This window comes from Capsicum annuum, unplaced genomic scaffold (genome assembly GCF_002878395.1).
Source record: "Capsicum annuum cultivar UCD-10X-F1 unplaced genomic scaffold, UCD10Xv1.1 ctg1490, whole genome shotgun sequence".
Taxonomy (NCBI): domain Eukaryota; kingdom Viridiplantae; phylum Streptophyta; class Magnoliopsida; order Solanales; family Solanaceae; genus Capsicum; species Capsicum annuum.
The window spans coordinates 1,010,731-1,026,650 of NW_025820315.1; the positions used below are offsets into that span (position 1 = coordinate 1,010,731).

A 15,920-nucleotide genomic window follows, 5' to 3' on the forward strand; every position below is an offset into this window, starting at 1 on the left:
GAGATTGGAGAAGGGATATATAGGCATACAATGAACTTGATTAGTAGGACTTGCAATTGTAGAACTTGGCAGTTGAGAGGTATTCCTTGCCAACATACTATTTATTCATTGTATCATGTTGAAGAAGAGCCTAAACCTTATGTGGAGCATTGATATAAGAAGCAAACTTTCATGAAGGCTTATAGTCATTTCATCCAATCAATTTTTAGTATAAAGATATGGCATGAAATAAATAATACAAAAATTGAGCTTCCTAAATTTAAGCAAATGTCTGATAGGCGTGCAAAAAATAGAGAAAGAGGCAAAGATGAACCAAAAACGAAATATGAAAAGTTGTACAAATTGCATAGATTGTGGTGTATTTATGAAGCTGACTATTGCATAAGTTTGGGCTTAATTATTTATGAAGTTGTATTGATATTAGTTTGAGCTCAATGTGAACCATGTATAAGAAAGTGATTTTGGTGCAACTTTGTTGTGTTGCTTGTCTACTTTGGCAACACCTTTTACTGTAAATCATTAACAATGCTAAGAATGTTTAAGGTCAAGTCAAAATAAACTTTTCATTTCATTACAAGAAAGGAATGTTACATGGTTACAAAAAAACTGCACCTAAATAGCTGTCAAATACACATCAAAATAGTACAGTTAAACCATTATAATAAACAACAATTTTGGTACATCACACCAGTAGCAATTACAGCATGAAAAGTTCAACAATTAGGCTTGAATATCCATGAGCTCAACAACACCAAACCAGTAACAATACACCATCATAAAAATTTCAGCAACTAGGCTTGAATATCCATGTGCCCAACAACACCAAATCAGTAGAAATAACGTCAACAATGTAGTATCTTCTTGCTCGATTTTGTTTCTCTTAAAGGCTTTGATTTTTCTCAACAAACCCCAAGTTATCCGATTTGCTTATGAAGGATGTCGTTCTTCATACCAATCAAAGTAATCACATCCACCTAATTTCTATAAAAACAAGACCACAATTACAAAATAATTACAAGTCAATAATTAAATAAAAATATTACCTTTGAAGTTTTACAAGTAAAAAACCTACGATTTGAATTTTATTTAACTCAAGAAATCTTCAATAGAGCTTCATGACCACACTTAAAATATCAAAAATCTTTATCACAAAAAATCATGAAAGATGAGCTCGACATTGTCAAGCTCAGTTGAAAAATATGAAAAAAAGATAAAGAAGAAATCAAATACAAATAATTTAAAGAATTTGGATAGAGAAAAAAAAGATGATGAAGAAAAAGATTTAGAAATTTAGGGTTAAATTTTAGGAGGAAGATGAATATATAAGAGAATGTGGTAAAAATAATTGTTGGGGGGAGCAAATCACAGGCCAAGTTAGCAAAAATAGTGGTTCAACATGTCTTGGGTGCGTGAATTACACGCGAGCTGCTAACAGGACAAAAAGTGTCAAAATGACACATTCAATGTACATTTTAAGTGTTTAAAATGAACACTGTCTACTTTAGTTGACAAAGTAAAAGATTGCTTTAACTTTAGGTGCCTGTCGATGAATTCCACATTTTTTTTAAATTTTTCATTCATGTTTTATGTTTGATTAAAATTTTATTAATTTAAATTCGTATCCATAGGATCCATAAAAAAAATACTCTCTATAAATTTTCTTTTTTTAAAAAAAAAATTATGTTGAGGGCTCGAAATAAAAAGAGTAAATACATAATTACCCCACTGATGTTGGTCAAGATTTTCAAAAAGACACCTAAAATTTGAATTCAACCTATTACCCACGATTTTTTTTAATTTCATTGCAAACACATCATTTTTTGCTAAATCTCAGTCACAACAAGGAGAGTGAAATACACGCGCCAATCAGGTGCTGCTACGTGTCAAATACGTTTAATTTATATATTTTTTTAATAAAATTTTACTTTTTATTTAATTTAACACCCCACCCCCTCTTCTCCCACCCCACCCCATTCAGCACCCCCACCTCCTGTCCAACACCCCCACCCCATCAGCATCTCTCCCAAGCACCCCAAACCCTCCCACTCCGTCATCATTCTCTCTTCCTATTCATTTTTTTTTCAAATCAATTCAAAAAATAGTTTTATGATTGAATTGAGTTTTAAAGATAACTAAATGATATGATATAACTGAAAAATTGAGCTTTAATGGTATGATTTAAAAAAAATACTTCTATGGAGGAGCTTTAATGGTGACACTGTGTTGAAGAAGATATTGTGTTGAAGAAAAAATGGTAGGTAGTTAAATGATATGATTTAGTTGTAAAATGGAGCTTTAATGAATGATTAAAAAGAAACTTTAATGGAAGATTTAATGGTAAATTAAGTTGAAGAAGAAAGAGTGGTGGGTTGGGGGGAGAGGCGGTAGAGATAATTTTAAAAAATAAATAAATATTATTTTTTTTAAAAAATATAAATTATATATTAAATTATTTTACACGTGTAAGCTTTTAATTAGTCAAAAAATCAAATTCAAGTCCTTTCACGTATTTGTGGTGTGTGTATATATACAGAGGATCAAAATAATATATTTGCAACGAAATAAAAAAATCATGAGGTAATAAATTAAAATTAAAATTTAGATATTTTTTTACAAATCTCGAAATAATTATATATTTACTCAAATGAAAACCTCATTTAAGGAATGAGCAGTTTTTATCCTTTGGTCCTGAAAATGACATCACTTGTTAAGCTTTCCAATCACCATTTTGGCATGTAGTTGGTGAGAAAATATATAAAAATTAAATGCACACAAGGCGCATTTTAGTACATATCGACTGTAGAACAGCACATCTTTTTGTCTCCTTTCTTTCTTTCTTTTAGGGTTCTTTCATTTTTCTCTCACTCACGCTCTTTACACACACCATCATCATCTTCTTGGTAAGAAAACCCAACTCCCAATTTTTCATTCTTTTTTCAAAATTTCCAATTTTTCACAATTTTAGTTTACATAATTTTTGGGTTTCATTTCATATTTATCATCAATTTGACTTATGTATCTATATCTGTTTTTGTGTGTGTGTGTGTGTTTTTTTTCAAGATTTTGTGTTCTATATATATGATTAACTTTGATAAAGCGTAAAGGAGCTATCTTGATGAGTAATTTGTATGTATCCATATTTGTTTTTGTATTTTTTTTTCAAGATTTTGTGTTCTCTATGTATATTGTTCTTTGATAAAGTGTAAAGTAGTTATCTTGATCAGTAATTTGTATGTATCTATATGTATTTTGTATTTTTCTCTAAGATTTGGTGTTCTCTATGTGTATTGTTCTTTGATAAAGTGTAAAGGAGCTATCTTGATGAGTAGTTTTTATGATATTGAGGATTGAAGATCATAAGAAGGCTGTTTTTGGGTTGATTATTTGGTCAGTTAGTGTATTTTGCTGTAGCAACTTTGTTTCCACTGTCTTATCCCTATAAAGTTACTCGGTATTTGTGTTGGTAGGAGGTAGCGGGTACCTCGTGGGATAGAGCTAGATACAAGTGTAAAGGAGCTAGCTTGATGAGTAATTTGTGTGTATCTATCTGTGTTTTTGCTTGTTTTTTTTTTCCAAGACATTGTGTTCTATGTATATTATTCTTTGATTAAGTGTAAAGGCGCTAACTCGATGAGTAATTTGTATGTATGTAGTTGTGTTTTTGTATGTTTTATTTGTGTTTTTGTATGTTTTCTTTTTCAAGATTTTGTGTTCCATGCATACTGTTCTTTGATTAAGTGTAAAGGAGCTAACTTGATGGGTAACTTGTATGTATGTATTTGTGTTTTTGTAAGTCTTCTTTTTCAAGATTTTGTGTTCTATGTATCTTGTTCTTTGATTAAGTGTAAAGGAGCTAGCTTGATGAGTAATTTGTATGTGTCTGTGATTTTGTATGTTTTTTTTTCAAAATTTCGGGTTCTCTATGTATATTGTTCTTTGATAAAATGTAAAGGAGTCAACTTGATGAGTAATTTGTATGATCTTGAGTATGTAATTTGTATGAACTTGAGTATTGAAGATCATAAGATGGTAGTTTTTGGGTTGTGTGTGTTTTTTTTTAAAAGGATCGGATAGCAAAAAGGGTTAAAATTGCTCTCAATGGATTGAAATAACTTTCAAAGCTATCAATAATTTTATTAAGCATTGGAAGGCTTTAAATAGCCAACATAAAGCACATAATTTGCATTATTTGATATTCAAAATCCTAAAGTTTCTCAACAACTAAAACAACCTAATCTGAAATTTAAAATTCAAATTCATCTTAGTTCTAAACAACTTATTAACTAAAAGTTACTGCAGTAACTAAAACAATTTTCAACAAGTTGATTATTTGGTCAATTACTGTATTTTTGCCATAGTAACTTTCTTTCTAGGGCTAAGGGCTTGGAAAGTTGTTCGGTATCTTTGTTGGTAGGAGGTAGCAGTAACTCATGGGATAGTCGATCTAAGCACAATCCGGCTCGGACACCAATTGTTACTGAAACAAAAAGGAGTTTTACCCCAAGAAGGTGCTCCCATGCTAGAGGGGGGTAGGAGGTACCTCGAAGGATAGTCGAGCTAGGTACAGGTGTAAAGGAACTAGCTTGATGAGTAATTTGTATGTATCTATCTATGTTTTTGTGTGTTCTTTTTCCCAAGATTTTGTGTTCTATGTATATTGTTGTTTGATGAAGTGTAAAGGTGCTAGCTTGATGAGTAATTTGGATGTATCTATTTGTGTTTTTGTATGTTTCTTTTTCAAGAATTTGTGTTCTATGTATATTGTTCTTTGATAAGGTGTAAAGGCACTAAGATGAGTAATTTGTATGATCTTGTGGATTGGAGATCATAAGAATGCAGTTTTTGGGTTGATTATCTGGTCAATTAGTATACATTTTGTTGTAATAACCTTCTTTCCAGGGTCTTATCCTTGTAATACTCTGTATTTGTGTTGGTGGGAGGTGGCAAGTATCTCGTGGGATAGTCAAGCTAAGCACAAGCTGGCTCAGTGGGAAAAAAGGGTTTTATCCCAAGAAGGGTGCTCCTCTCCTAGAGCGAGGTAGGAGGTACCTCGCGGGATAGTCAAGCTAGGTACAAGCAACATCACTTGTTACGGGAAAAGAAAAAGGGGGTTTTACCCCGTGTATGAAGAAGGGTAATCACCTGCTAGTGTGGGGTAGGAGGTTGTTGGTAACTTGTGGGGTAGTCGAGCTAGTCACAAGTTGGCTCGGACACCATTTGTTCCTGGAAAAAAAAAAGAGGGGTTTGAGTGGGGGGTGGGGGCTACCCCTTGTATGAAGAATGGTACTCCCCTTCTAGTGCGTGGTAGGAGGAGAAAAGGGCTTAGACAGGCGGCCTTCTCCTTGAATTTATGCAAAAGAGGCTGTATGCATGCCTCAAACCCATGTTCTCTGCACCAAAGGAGCAACTTTACCGTTGCACCGATCTTGAAATGTTAGTGAAATTAATATATGGGGTTTTGAGATTTCTTTAAAGTAAAAGTGGGAGCCAAGGGTTTACCAGAAACAGCCTCTCTACCCCACAAAGGTAGGGGTAAGGTCTGTGTACATTCTGCCCTCCTCAGACCCCACTTATGGGATTACACCGGGTATGTTTAATGTAGAAATGGTGCGAAATTTCTTTGGATGAAGAAAGTATAATGTTAGTGAAGTGGTTTTGGGAGTCCTTCAAAGTAGAACTGGGATGAACAGTATTTGGATGTCACTATAGCTTTGGAAGAAGTATGCTTCAATTTGTGGTTTTCTCTCTTTAATAAATCATAGAAAAGGAATTTGAACAAGAAGAGAAACACTTTCTTGACGAGAGGGGGTTCCCCTAGTAGTAGATCTCTCCATTTCCAACCAAGAGTTCGAGAATTTGAATAACCACGGGGAAATGTGGAAATCCATAATTTACAATTATCTAATTAAATCTCTGGTGTACTTGACTTCATATAGTCATCGATTCTCCCGAGAGATCTCTAGGGAGGGGAAGAAGAGTGGGGGTGTGTTTACCAGCCCCTAAAAGGAAACAAAAAAGCGAGATCTTTTAAAAATGGCTGAAAGGGGAAGGGAAATTTTAGATTTGGATGTTCTAGTATGACATGTGTTTTGGTGAGTCTGATTGACGCATGACATCACTTTTGAGCACTACCTAATACTTTTATCTGAAAACATTGGCTTATTTTCATATAATCAAAGTGGTGCTAATCTCTATTATAGTTGAACAGTTAGTTTGTGGGTGCAGGATGATCTGCAGCTTGGTTTAAGTTTGCAAGATTTGTTCAAAAAAGTGCTTATAAGGGATGTCGAGTGGGAGCTATACACACTGGTGCCACAGATGCAGGCAGCCAATTCAACCTTTAGGAGGTAATTGTCTTTGCCCAAATTGTGGCGGAGGTTTCGTTGAAGAGCTCGATGACATGATAGGTTCTAGATCAAATATTGAGGATGATCCTCATTTTGGATTGATTGATCCTTTTCCAGACCCAAGATTTGGTATAATGGATGCCCTTGCTGCATTCATGAGGCAGAGAATGGCAGGAAGAAACCCTAACTTTGACATAAGGACAAGATCTGGCATTGTTCCAGGAAGTGGGAGGGGCTTTGGTTCTGGTCCATGGTTGATATTTCATGGCCAAACTCCTGTTAGTATGACCGAAAATGATGCATTTGAGTACTTTTTCAATGGAAGCCCAGGAATGGGGCAGCGACGACCTAATTTTGATGATTTGATGGGGACTGGGCTGCAACAGTTAATTGAGCAGCTCAGTATGAATGATAGGCAGGGGCCTCCCCCGGCACCTCGTTCGGCAATTGATGCTTTGCCTACTGTCAGGATCACACAAAGGCACCTCAACACTGATTCTCAATGCTCAGTTTGTCAAGATAACTTTGAATTGGGTTCTGAAGCAAGGCAAATGCCATGTAAGCATCTTTACCATTCAGATTGTATTGTACCTTGGTTGGTCAGGCACAACTCATGCCCTGTCTGCCGTCTTGAGCTGCCTTCACGAGCTTCTGGGAGTGCCCCGACCAATTGGACTTCCAGAACTGGAAACGTTAGCAGTGGCACCAACAACAGTAGTGGTAGGGACAACAGCGGTCAAAACCAAGGGAGGAGGAATCTTTTTTCATTCTTGTGGCCTTTTCGCTCGTCCAACCAAAACACTGGCAATTATACTGATGAGAGGAGAGGAGGAAGTAGCTCAACAACACCCTATGAAGAGAACAATGAAGCAAATTACCCTGCATGGCGCTTTTAATTATTAAAAAGTTTCTTTCCAGCATCTTGGATTTTGCCTACTTTCAAGGTTCTGAAATTAGTTTCAGGGGATGTTGATTGCGAGATCTTGAAATTATCCTAGATGGAGTGGAAACGTTGTTGTTTACAATGTGTTGTAATATGAGATCTAAGTTGTTCTTCAAAGGTGTATAGGTGGGAAACATCTTGAGATGGTTTAAGGTGCTTGTGTAAATGATGTTCTCAAAATGTCAATGATACATCTGTTGTTGATAATAAATTTGCTTCTAGTTGGCGTAGTCTCGTCTCGTTTTTTCTGTGTGTTAAGAGAGTTTTATCAATTGTGATGTATTCGGTTAAGTTGACATCTCTGTGGACATCATTCTTCCCTTCCCTTTGATTCACTATCTTTGTAGTCGAATTAATCCTCCATGTGTCAAGACTTGACTATGGTGGTGCTCTTCTACAGCTTCTCTTTTCCAAGTAGTATCGGACTAAGTTGCTCGGATTCTGCAAAAATATTGTCACATCTGTGTGTCGGATCCTTCAAAGGTGGTACTCTTTTACGAAGACCACCATTAGCATAGTTTCATCTCCTTTCTTTGTATTGAGAGGGAGTTTTCACAATTATGACGAACTCAATTAAGTTGTTATTTATATTTCGATCGGGACAACTTCATTCTTCCCTTCTTTTTTACTAGATGAGTAATGTTCGTGCGTGGCATAGGCCCAATATTATAAAAGTTGAAAAGATTAATGTCTTTTTTATAAATATGTGATGCGGTTAGCCGTCATCACCTTTATGTTAGACATGGGAGTGCATGAAGAATTACTTCATTTGTATATCAAATAATACCATTTCCATGTCCAAGCATTTATTAAAAAAATATTTATTGTTATGATATATATCAATTATAGTGAATGTCTATCAAGATCTATTTGATGTCTATCAGGATTTGATATATTTGTCTTTTAGTGTGAAACAAGGGCAAATTAGGGCAAATTCTCCCTATAAACAGAAGTTCCTTCATTGTAAATCATCCCTCAAGAGAAGAAATAGCAATTACTCTCTCTATTCTCTCTACTCTTCTTCTTTATTCTTTTTTGTTTTATAACGCGTTATCAGCACGAGACTCTACCGTCTCAAATTTGAAGGCTAAGGCTAAGGTATTATTTTTTTTATTTCTTCCTTTTTTCATATGGCTAACAATCTTACGAAGTGTGAGTTCGTTGCCCTTCAAAGTTCGGGAAAGAATTATATTTCATGGGTATTGGATGCTGAAATCCACCTAGATGCTATGGGTCTTGGAGACGCCATAAAAAATGAAAATACAGCATCTAGTCAAAATCGTGCTAAGGCTATGATTTTCTTGCGTCATCATCTTGACGAAGTGAAAATTGAGTACCTTACTACTATGGATCCACTCGTATTGTGGAATAGCCTACAAGAAAGGTTTGACTACTTAAAGATGGTCATCCTCCCGAAAACACGATATGAGTGGATGCATATAAGATTTCAAGACTACAAGTTTGTTCATGAATACAATTCTGCCATGTTCAAAATTTCTTCTCCATTGAAACTTCGCGGAGAGACGATCAATGATAATGATATGATGGAAAAGAAGCTCTCCATTTTTCATGCCTCGAATGTGCTCTTACAGCAACAATATCGAGAAAAAGGTTTCAAGAAGTATACTGAACTGAGTTCTCATCTTCTCGTGGCTGAACAAAATAATGATTTGTTGATGAAAAATTACGAGAACCGACCAACTGAATCGGCACCATTCCCTGAGGTGAATGATGTGCACGCTCACCATGCTAGGCGTGGAAAAGGTCGCAGCCCTGGTCATGGACGTGGTCGTGATGACCAAGAAAGAAATCCTGTTTCGGGTGTTAATAATTCATCAAACAAAAAGAGAAAAGATGAGAAACGTGAAGTAGTTACTTGTTTTCGATATGGCGAAAAAGGACATTATTCACGTGATTGTCGTTCTCTCAAGCACTTGGTTGATCTTTATCAAGCATCACTAAAGAAGAAAGAGATAAATACCGAGGCTAACTTTCTCTTTAAAAATAATGTTGACATCACATGTTTGGATGTAGCAGACTTTTTCGAGTACCCTAAAGGAAAGATTGATCACTTGATTGGTGATGGTTCCGTAAACATGAAAGAATGAATGATTTTTATTTTTTTTTAATTTTTATTGATAATAGTTAGTGAATAAAAAATCATGTAAAAGTAGTTGTTTGCATGAGTATTGGCTTTTGATTAATATGGATTAGTTCAATTATATTATTGTAGTTTATTATTGATTGAATTGAATTTTAATTTTATCATTATTTATTAAAAAAAACGATAGTACAGAGGTTTACTTTTCGCATGAAAACAATACGTGGAGTGCTTGCTTTGCATTCATTACAATGCAAAATTATCACTCTTTACAATGTTGTGCAAACAATATGATTAAGATTGCATTCTGTAATGTATTCTTTATATTAACATTCTTTAATATAATAATATTCTCATATGATTATGTAATATAATAATATTTTTATATTCTTATTTCGTAATACGATTACAATTGCATCTCGTACTAATTGGTTATATTTCTTTTTAATTACTTAGTTAAAGTGTGATTAATAATTTTTTTTATATTATAAGTTTTCACTTTGTACAAAGATTTAATATATATTTTATTTGGTGTATGTTATTTTATTTAAAGATATGGATAATTTTCAAAAAGATATTTGTTTGATTGATTCTGACACTACACATACGATATTAAAAGACAAGAAATATTTCTCTCATCTAAACATGGACAAGATTAATGTTACTACAATTTCTGGTAGTGCTGATTTGATTGAAGGCTTTGGAAAAGCCATTATAATCTTGCCCAACGGAACTAAACTTATCATACATAATGCTATGTTCTCTCCCAAGTCTCGGAGAAACTTGATGAGTTTTAAAGATATCCGTGAAAATGGTTATCATATCAAGACATTTGATGAGATGAATCTTGAATATCTTGGTATCACCAAGAATGTCTCTGGGCAGACATGTGTTGTTGAAAAGTTCCCTGCTTTATCTTCTGGCCTGTATTGGACAAAGATTTGTGCAATTGAGGCACATTCCATAGTAAACCAAAAGTTTACTGATTCCAATACTTTCGTACTTTGGCATGATCGTCTGGGACATCCAGGATCAATAATGATGAGATGAATAATAGAAAATTCAAATGTGCATCCATTAAAGAACTTGAAGGTTCTTTCGAATGGTGAATTTTCATGTAATGCTTGTTATCAAAGCAAGTTGATTGTGAGACCATCGCCAACAAAAGTTGGAATTGAGTTCCCCGCGTTCTTGGAACGCATACATGGGGACATTTGTGGACCAATTTACCCACCAAGTAGGTCGTTTAGATACTTCATGGTCCTAATAGATGCTTCTTCTAGATGGTCTCATGTGTGTCTTTTGTCATCTCGCAACTTGGCATTTGCAAAATTGTTGGCACAAATAATACGATTAGAGGCACAATTTCCTAATAATCAAATCAAGTCTATTCACCTTGATAATGCTGCAGAATTTTCATTCCAAGCATTTAATGACTATTGCTTATCGATCGGAATAAGAGTGGAACATCCTGTACCCCATGTTCACACTCAAAATGGCCTTGCTGAGTCATTAATTAAACGTCTGCAGTTAATAGCAAGACCATTACTAATGAAAACTAAGTTGCCCACTTTTGTTTGGGGTCATGTAATTTTGCATGCTGTAATACTTATTCGTCTTAGAACGATAAATTATCATAAATTTTTTTCGTTGCAATTGGTTCTGGATCAAGAGCCTAATATATCTCATCTGAGAATTTTTGGGTGAGATGTTTATGTGTCGATAGCACCACCAAACCGCACCAAGATGGGCCCACAAAGAAGGTTAGGAATTTATGTTGGGTTTGAATCACCCTCCATTATTCGCTATCTTGAACCGTTAATGGGAGATATGTTCACTGCTCGATTTGCAGATTGTCGGTTTGATGAGATACTTTTCCTAAAATTAGGGGGAAAAGATAGTGACATCAAAAGAGAAATTTTGTGAAAAAATTCATCACTATCTCATCTTGATCCATGTGCTTCTATTTGTGAGCAAGAAGTACAAAAGATTATTCATCTACAGAGAATTGCAAATCAAATGCCGAATGCATTTACAGATTTGAAAAGGATCAATAAATCACATATTCCTGCAGAGAATGTCCCAATTCGAATTGATGTCCCTAAAGGTTCATCCACTAGTATCATAGCTAATGAATCTAAAGCATGCTTGAAGCGTGGCAGACCATTAGGTTCTAAGGATCGAAATCCTAGAAAAAAAATAAATGGTCAAGATGACACTATGAAAGATCCACATACGGAAGTTCAAGATTTGAGCAATGTTGATATCCCTGAAGGAATCAATGATCCTGAGACTCAAGAAAATGAGAAACTATCCATAAATTCAAGTGATGTTGAAACTAATCTGAATCGATCTAAAAGAGTAGTGGATCATGTCTTTGCATATAATGTTGCAACGAAAATCATGCAAGATAGCGAGCATTTTGAACCTTAATCTATCACAGAATGTCAACAAAGAAATGACTGGCCAAAATGGCAAGAAGCAATTCAATCTGAATTGAATTCGCTTGCCAAACGTGAAGTTTTTGGACCCATAGCTCAAACACCTAATGGCGTTAAGCCTGTTGGCTATAAATGGGTCTTTGTGCGAAAAACAAATGAAAAAAATAAAATACAAAGATATAAAGCACGCCTTGTTGCACAAGGATTTTCACAACGGCCTGGTGTCGATTATGATGAGACATATTCACCAGTTATGGATGCAATAACATTGCGTTATCTTATTAGTTTCACTATCCATGAGAGACTTGAAATGCATTTGATGGATGTGGTAACAGCCTATCTATATGGATCACTTGATAATGAGATATACATGAAAATTCTCGAAGGATTTAAAATGCCGAAAGCATATAGTTCAAAGCCTCGAGAAATGTATTTCATTAAATTCAAAGATCATTGTATGGTTTGAAGCAATTTGGACGCATGTGGTATAACCGTCTTAGTGAATATTTATCTAAAGAAGGTTATACGAATAATGAAATTTGCACATGTGTTTTCAGAAAGAAAAAAATGTCGGAGTTTGTTATACTTGCTGTCTATGTCGATGACATAAACCTTATTGGAATGCCAATAGAGCTTCAAAAGGCAATTGATTACCTAAAGAAAGAGTTTGAGATGAAAGATCTCGGAAAGACAAAGTTACGCCTTGGTTTGCAAATTGAGCATTTGACAAACGGTATCTTTGTCCATCAATCTGCCTACACAGAAAAGGTGTTGAAACGATTCTATATGGATGGAGCATATTCATTAAGTTCTCCGATGTTTGTTTAATCACTTGATGTGAATAAGGAACCATTTCAACCTCAAGAAAAGAATGAAGAACTCCTTGGTCCTGAAATACCATATCTTAGTGCAATTGGTGTACTAATGTATCTTGTAAATACTACAAGGCCTGATATTGCCTTTTCAGTAAATTTTCTAGCAAGGTATAGTTCTGCTCCTACTAGGAGACATTGGAATGGGATCAAACACATATTACGGTATCTAAAGGGGACTACCGATACGGGCTTATTTTATTCTAAAGATTACAATTCTAATCTTGTTGGTTATGCTGATGCTGGATACTTATCCGACCCGTATAAAGCTCAGTCTCAAACAGGCTATGTATTCATATGTGGGGGTACTGTCATATCTTTGAGATCAGCAAAGCAGTCTATCGTAGCCACTTCATCGAATCATGCTGAGATTATAGCTATTCATGAAGCAAGCCGAGAGTATGTGTGGTTGAGGTCCATAATACATCTCTTTTGAAAAAAATGTTGCTTAAAATGTGACAAAGTACCCACAATTTTATATGAAGATAATGCAACATGCATAGCACAACTGAAAGGTGGATTCATAAAATGAGATAGAACGAAGCACATTTCGCCAAAGCTCTTCTATACACATGAGCTCTAAAAGAATGGTGATATTGACGTACAACAAATTCGTTCAAGTGATAATGTGGTTGATTTATTCACCAAGTCTCTTCCAACTGCAATTTTCAAGAAGATGGTGCACAAGATCGAAATGCAAAGGTTCAAGGATGTTCTTATTAGGGCGAGCTAATACGCGCTGTACTCTTTTTCCCTTAGGAGGTTTTGTCCTACTAGATTTTCCTTGTAAGGTTTTTAATGAAGCAGCCTATATCCATATTATTAGACATTCAAGGAGGAGTGTTATGATATATATCAATTATAGTGAATGTCTATCAAGATCTATTTGATGTCTATCAAGATTTAATGTATTTGTCTTTTAGTATGAAACTAGGGCAAATTCCCCCTATAAATAGAAGGGCTTCCTTCATTGTAAATCATCCCTCAAGAGAAGAAATAAAAATTACTCTCTCTACTCTTCTTCTTTATTCTTTCTTGTTTTATAACATTTATCAAGTTGTACAAAAATTGATGAAATATTTACTTCTGGTTGTTGTATTGTCATAATAATATAAGTGATGCATTCTTTATATCCACATTTCATATTGTCGTAAAAATAAATGATTTTTTAATTATTTCATATTAAGATTAGTAGTTAATTAATTTATGTTTTGTCGATTATTTATTTATTTATTTATTTCATAGCCTTCGTATGTTTAAAAAAAATATGTAATATTAGTTGTGCAATTACTTGTCATATATGAAAAGACATATTGAGTAACTCAATATGACAGGGTAATCAATTACAATCAAGAGGCATAATTGGAAAAGAAATATTTTAATTGAGATGAGAAACTTTTAGTATTAATGGAAGGATGTACAATTTTGAATTCAAATAAAACAAAAATACGAATTTATTTGAAAGATAGTTAAAATTAGATATTACTACTATATTGAGACTAATCCAACTAATTAAACTATCTTTGTATGAATTTCACTAATTACATTTTTGTACAATAGAAAATAGTTAATTGCCAATCTTGAAACAAATATTATTAAATGGGGAATATGATGGTAAATAGATGTCACCAATATGGGTAGTGGTGCAGTGGATGAGGGTTTGACCCTGGATATGAATAAAACTCTGTTGGGAGCATTGCCACCTTAATGGGTCCTGCAACGCGCGATCCGTATTAGTTGGGGCTCCAATGAGGGTACCAGACACCGGATGGAAAACCAAAAAAAAAATATAGATGTCATCCCTCAAAATATGCAAACAATATAAATAAGGATATTATATTAAAAAAATTATGATTTCATTACAACTGAGTAAATCAAGAAAGTATTACAAGAAAAATTTGTGAATTAATAATCAATTAGTAATCAAACAACTTATATGAAAAAAGTTTAATTGACATTTTTCTAAAAAATATTTCAACTTTAATCACAAATAAGTTTGACCTATATTTGTAAAACAATAAATGAATGAATATAAGAAAATCCGTAATTAGGAAAAAAAAATCATTGTTACCTTATTTGAGTGATTATAAAATTATAAAGATAATTAAATAATCAATTGACTGTAGTCAAATTATAATTTTATAAGAAATTTTTGAGAAATAAATTAGTAATTGAGAAAAAAATTAATTGTTACCTTTTTTAAATTCTTTCCCAAATTATAAAGGTAACTAATATCAAATTATATAATCAAACTATAAAAATATGAGACATTTATAGGATTGAATTTTCACAATTATAAAGGTAACTAATATTAATTGTTCCGTTTTTGAGTCCTTTATGTAATTGTACATTAATTAAATACAATCAAGATATAAAATTAGGATAGATTTATGGTAAGTAGATATTTATAATATTAATAATAATTTTATTTTCATCAAATTAATTAGATTAAATTGATGTAAAAATCAGTTAATATTGAGAATTATTTTAACAGAAAATATATGCAAAGTTACGTAATTGATATACATATATTGGTAAAATAAAAAACAACGAACATTGACTACTACTTTAGCCATAAATATATTTTGAATTTGATATGGTATTAAGTTTTTTGATATAAAACATTCCAACTCATTGAAAGAAAACATGAAGGCCCAAAGAATCCTAAAATATATAGTAAAAAATCATAATTTTTAACACTTTTAAATCAATTAGAATTTTATCTTATGTGAAAAAAGAAATTATTCTTTGCTTCTGCTTTCTTCTTATTTTAGTTCTTCAAGTCATCTTCTTTTTTTCATTATCATAGTCCTTTCTGTAGATTTAAAGATTATATGAATTATAATGATAATGAGTTCTTCTCTTTTGATAATTTATTGTGTTTCTTCTTCAGTGTAAAATTTTGAATTGAAAAATTGGACGAAATAAGCATGTTGTCGATGAATGATATAGCCAAAAAATCAAATGTTTATCTCTTTTCGTTTTTTCTTTCTTTATTTAAATGTGACTTAGTCTTGGTTATGTTATGTAATTTTAGTTTGTTATACTATTCGTTAGTACTGTAGTTGAATCTTCAATTAAACATATTTGTTGAATTCGAAATAAGTTTATAATTAAGTGTTGAATCTTGATATGAAAAGTTTTTATTTGAATAATAAACATATAAATTAACTTGGTCTTGTGATTTAGGTTTCTCTTCTCTTTCTAAGAGGTTTT

General features: G+C 33.3%; 1 protein-coding gene across 4 annotated transcripts; it reads left to right on the forward strand.

Annotated features, from left to right (window-relative positions):
* The first annotated feature begins 2,659 nt into the window (after positions 1-2,659).
* On the forward strand, positions 2,660-7,520 carry LOC107875716 (probable E3 ubiquitin-protein ligase RHC1A). Of its 4 annotated transcripts, none has more exons than XM_016722534.2 (2): positions 2,660-2,900; positions 6,226-7,520. In XM_016722534.2, the coding sequence occupies exon 2, from the start codon at positions 6,284-6,286 to the stop codon at positions 7,241-7,243; it is 960 nt and encodes a 319-aa protein (XP_016578020.1). In that variant the 5' UTR covers positions 2,660-2,900; positions 6,226-6,283; the 3' UTR covers positions 7,244-7,520. The 4 variants fall into 4 exon arrangements, with proteins under 4 accessions (XP_016578020.1, XP_016578027.1, XP_047258068.1 ...); XM_016722541.2 differs by having other exon boundaries at positions 2,741-2,900; positions 6,209-7,520; XM_047402112.1 differs by having other exon boundaries at positions 2,839-2,900; positions 6,201-7,520.
* Positions 7,521-15,920: the final 8,400 nt, after the last annotated feature.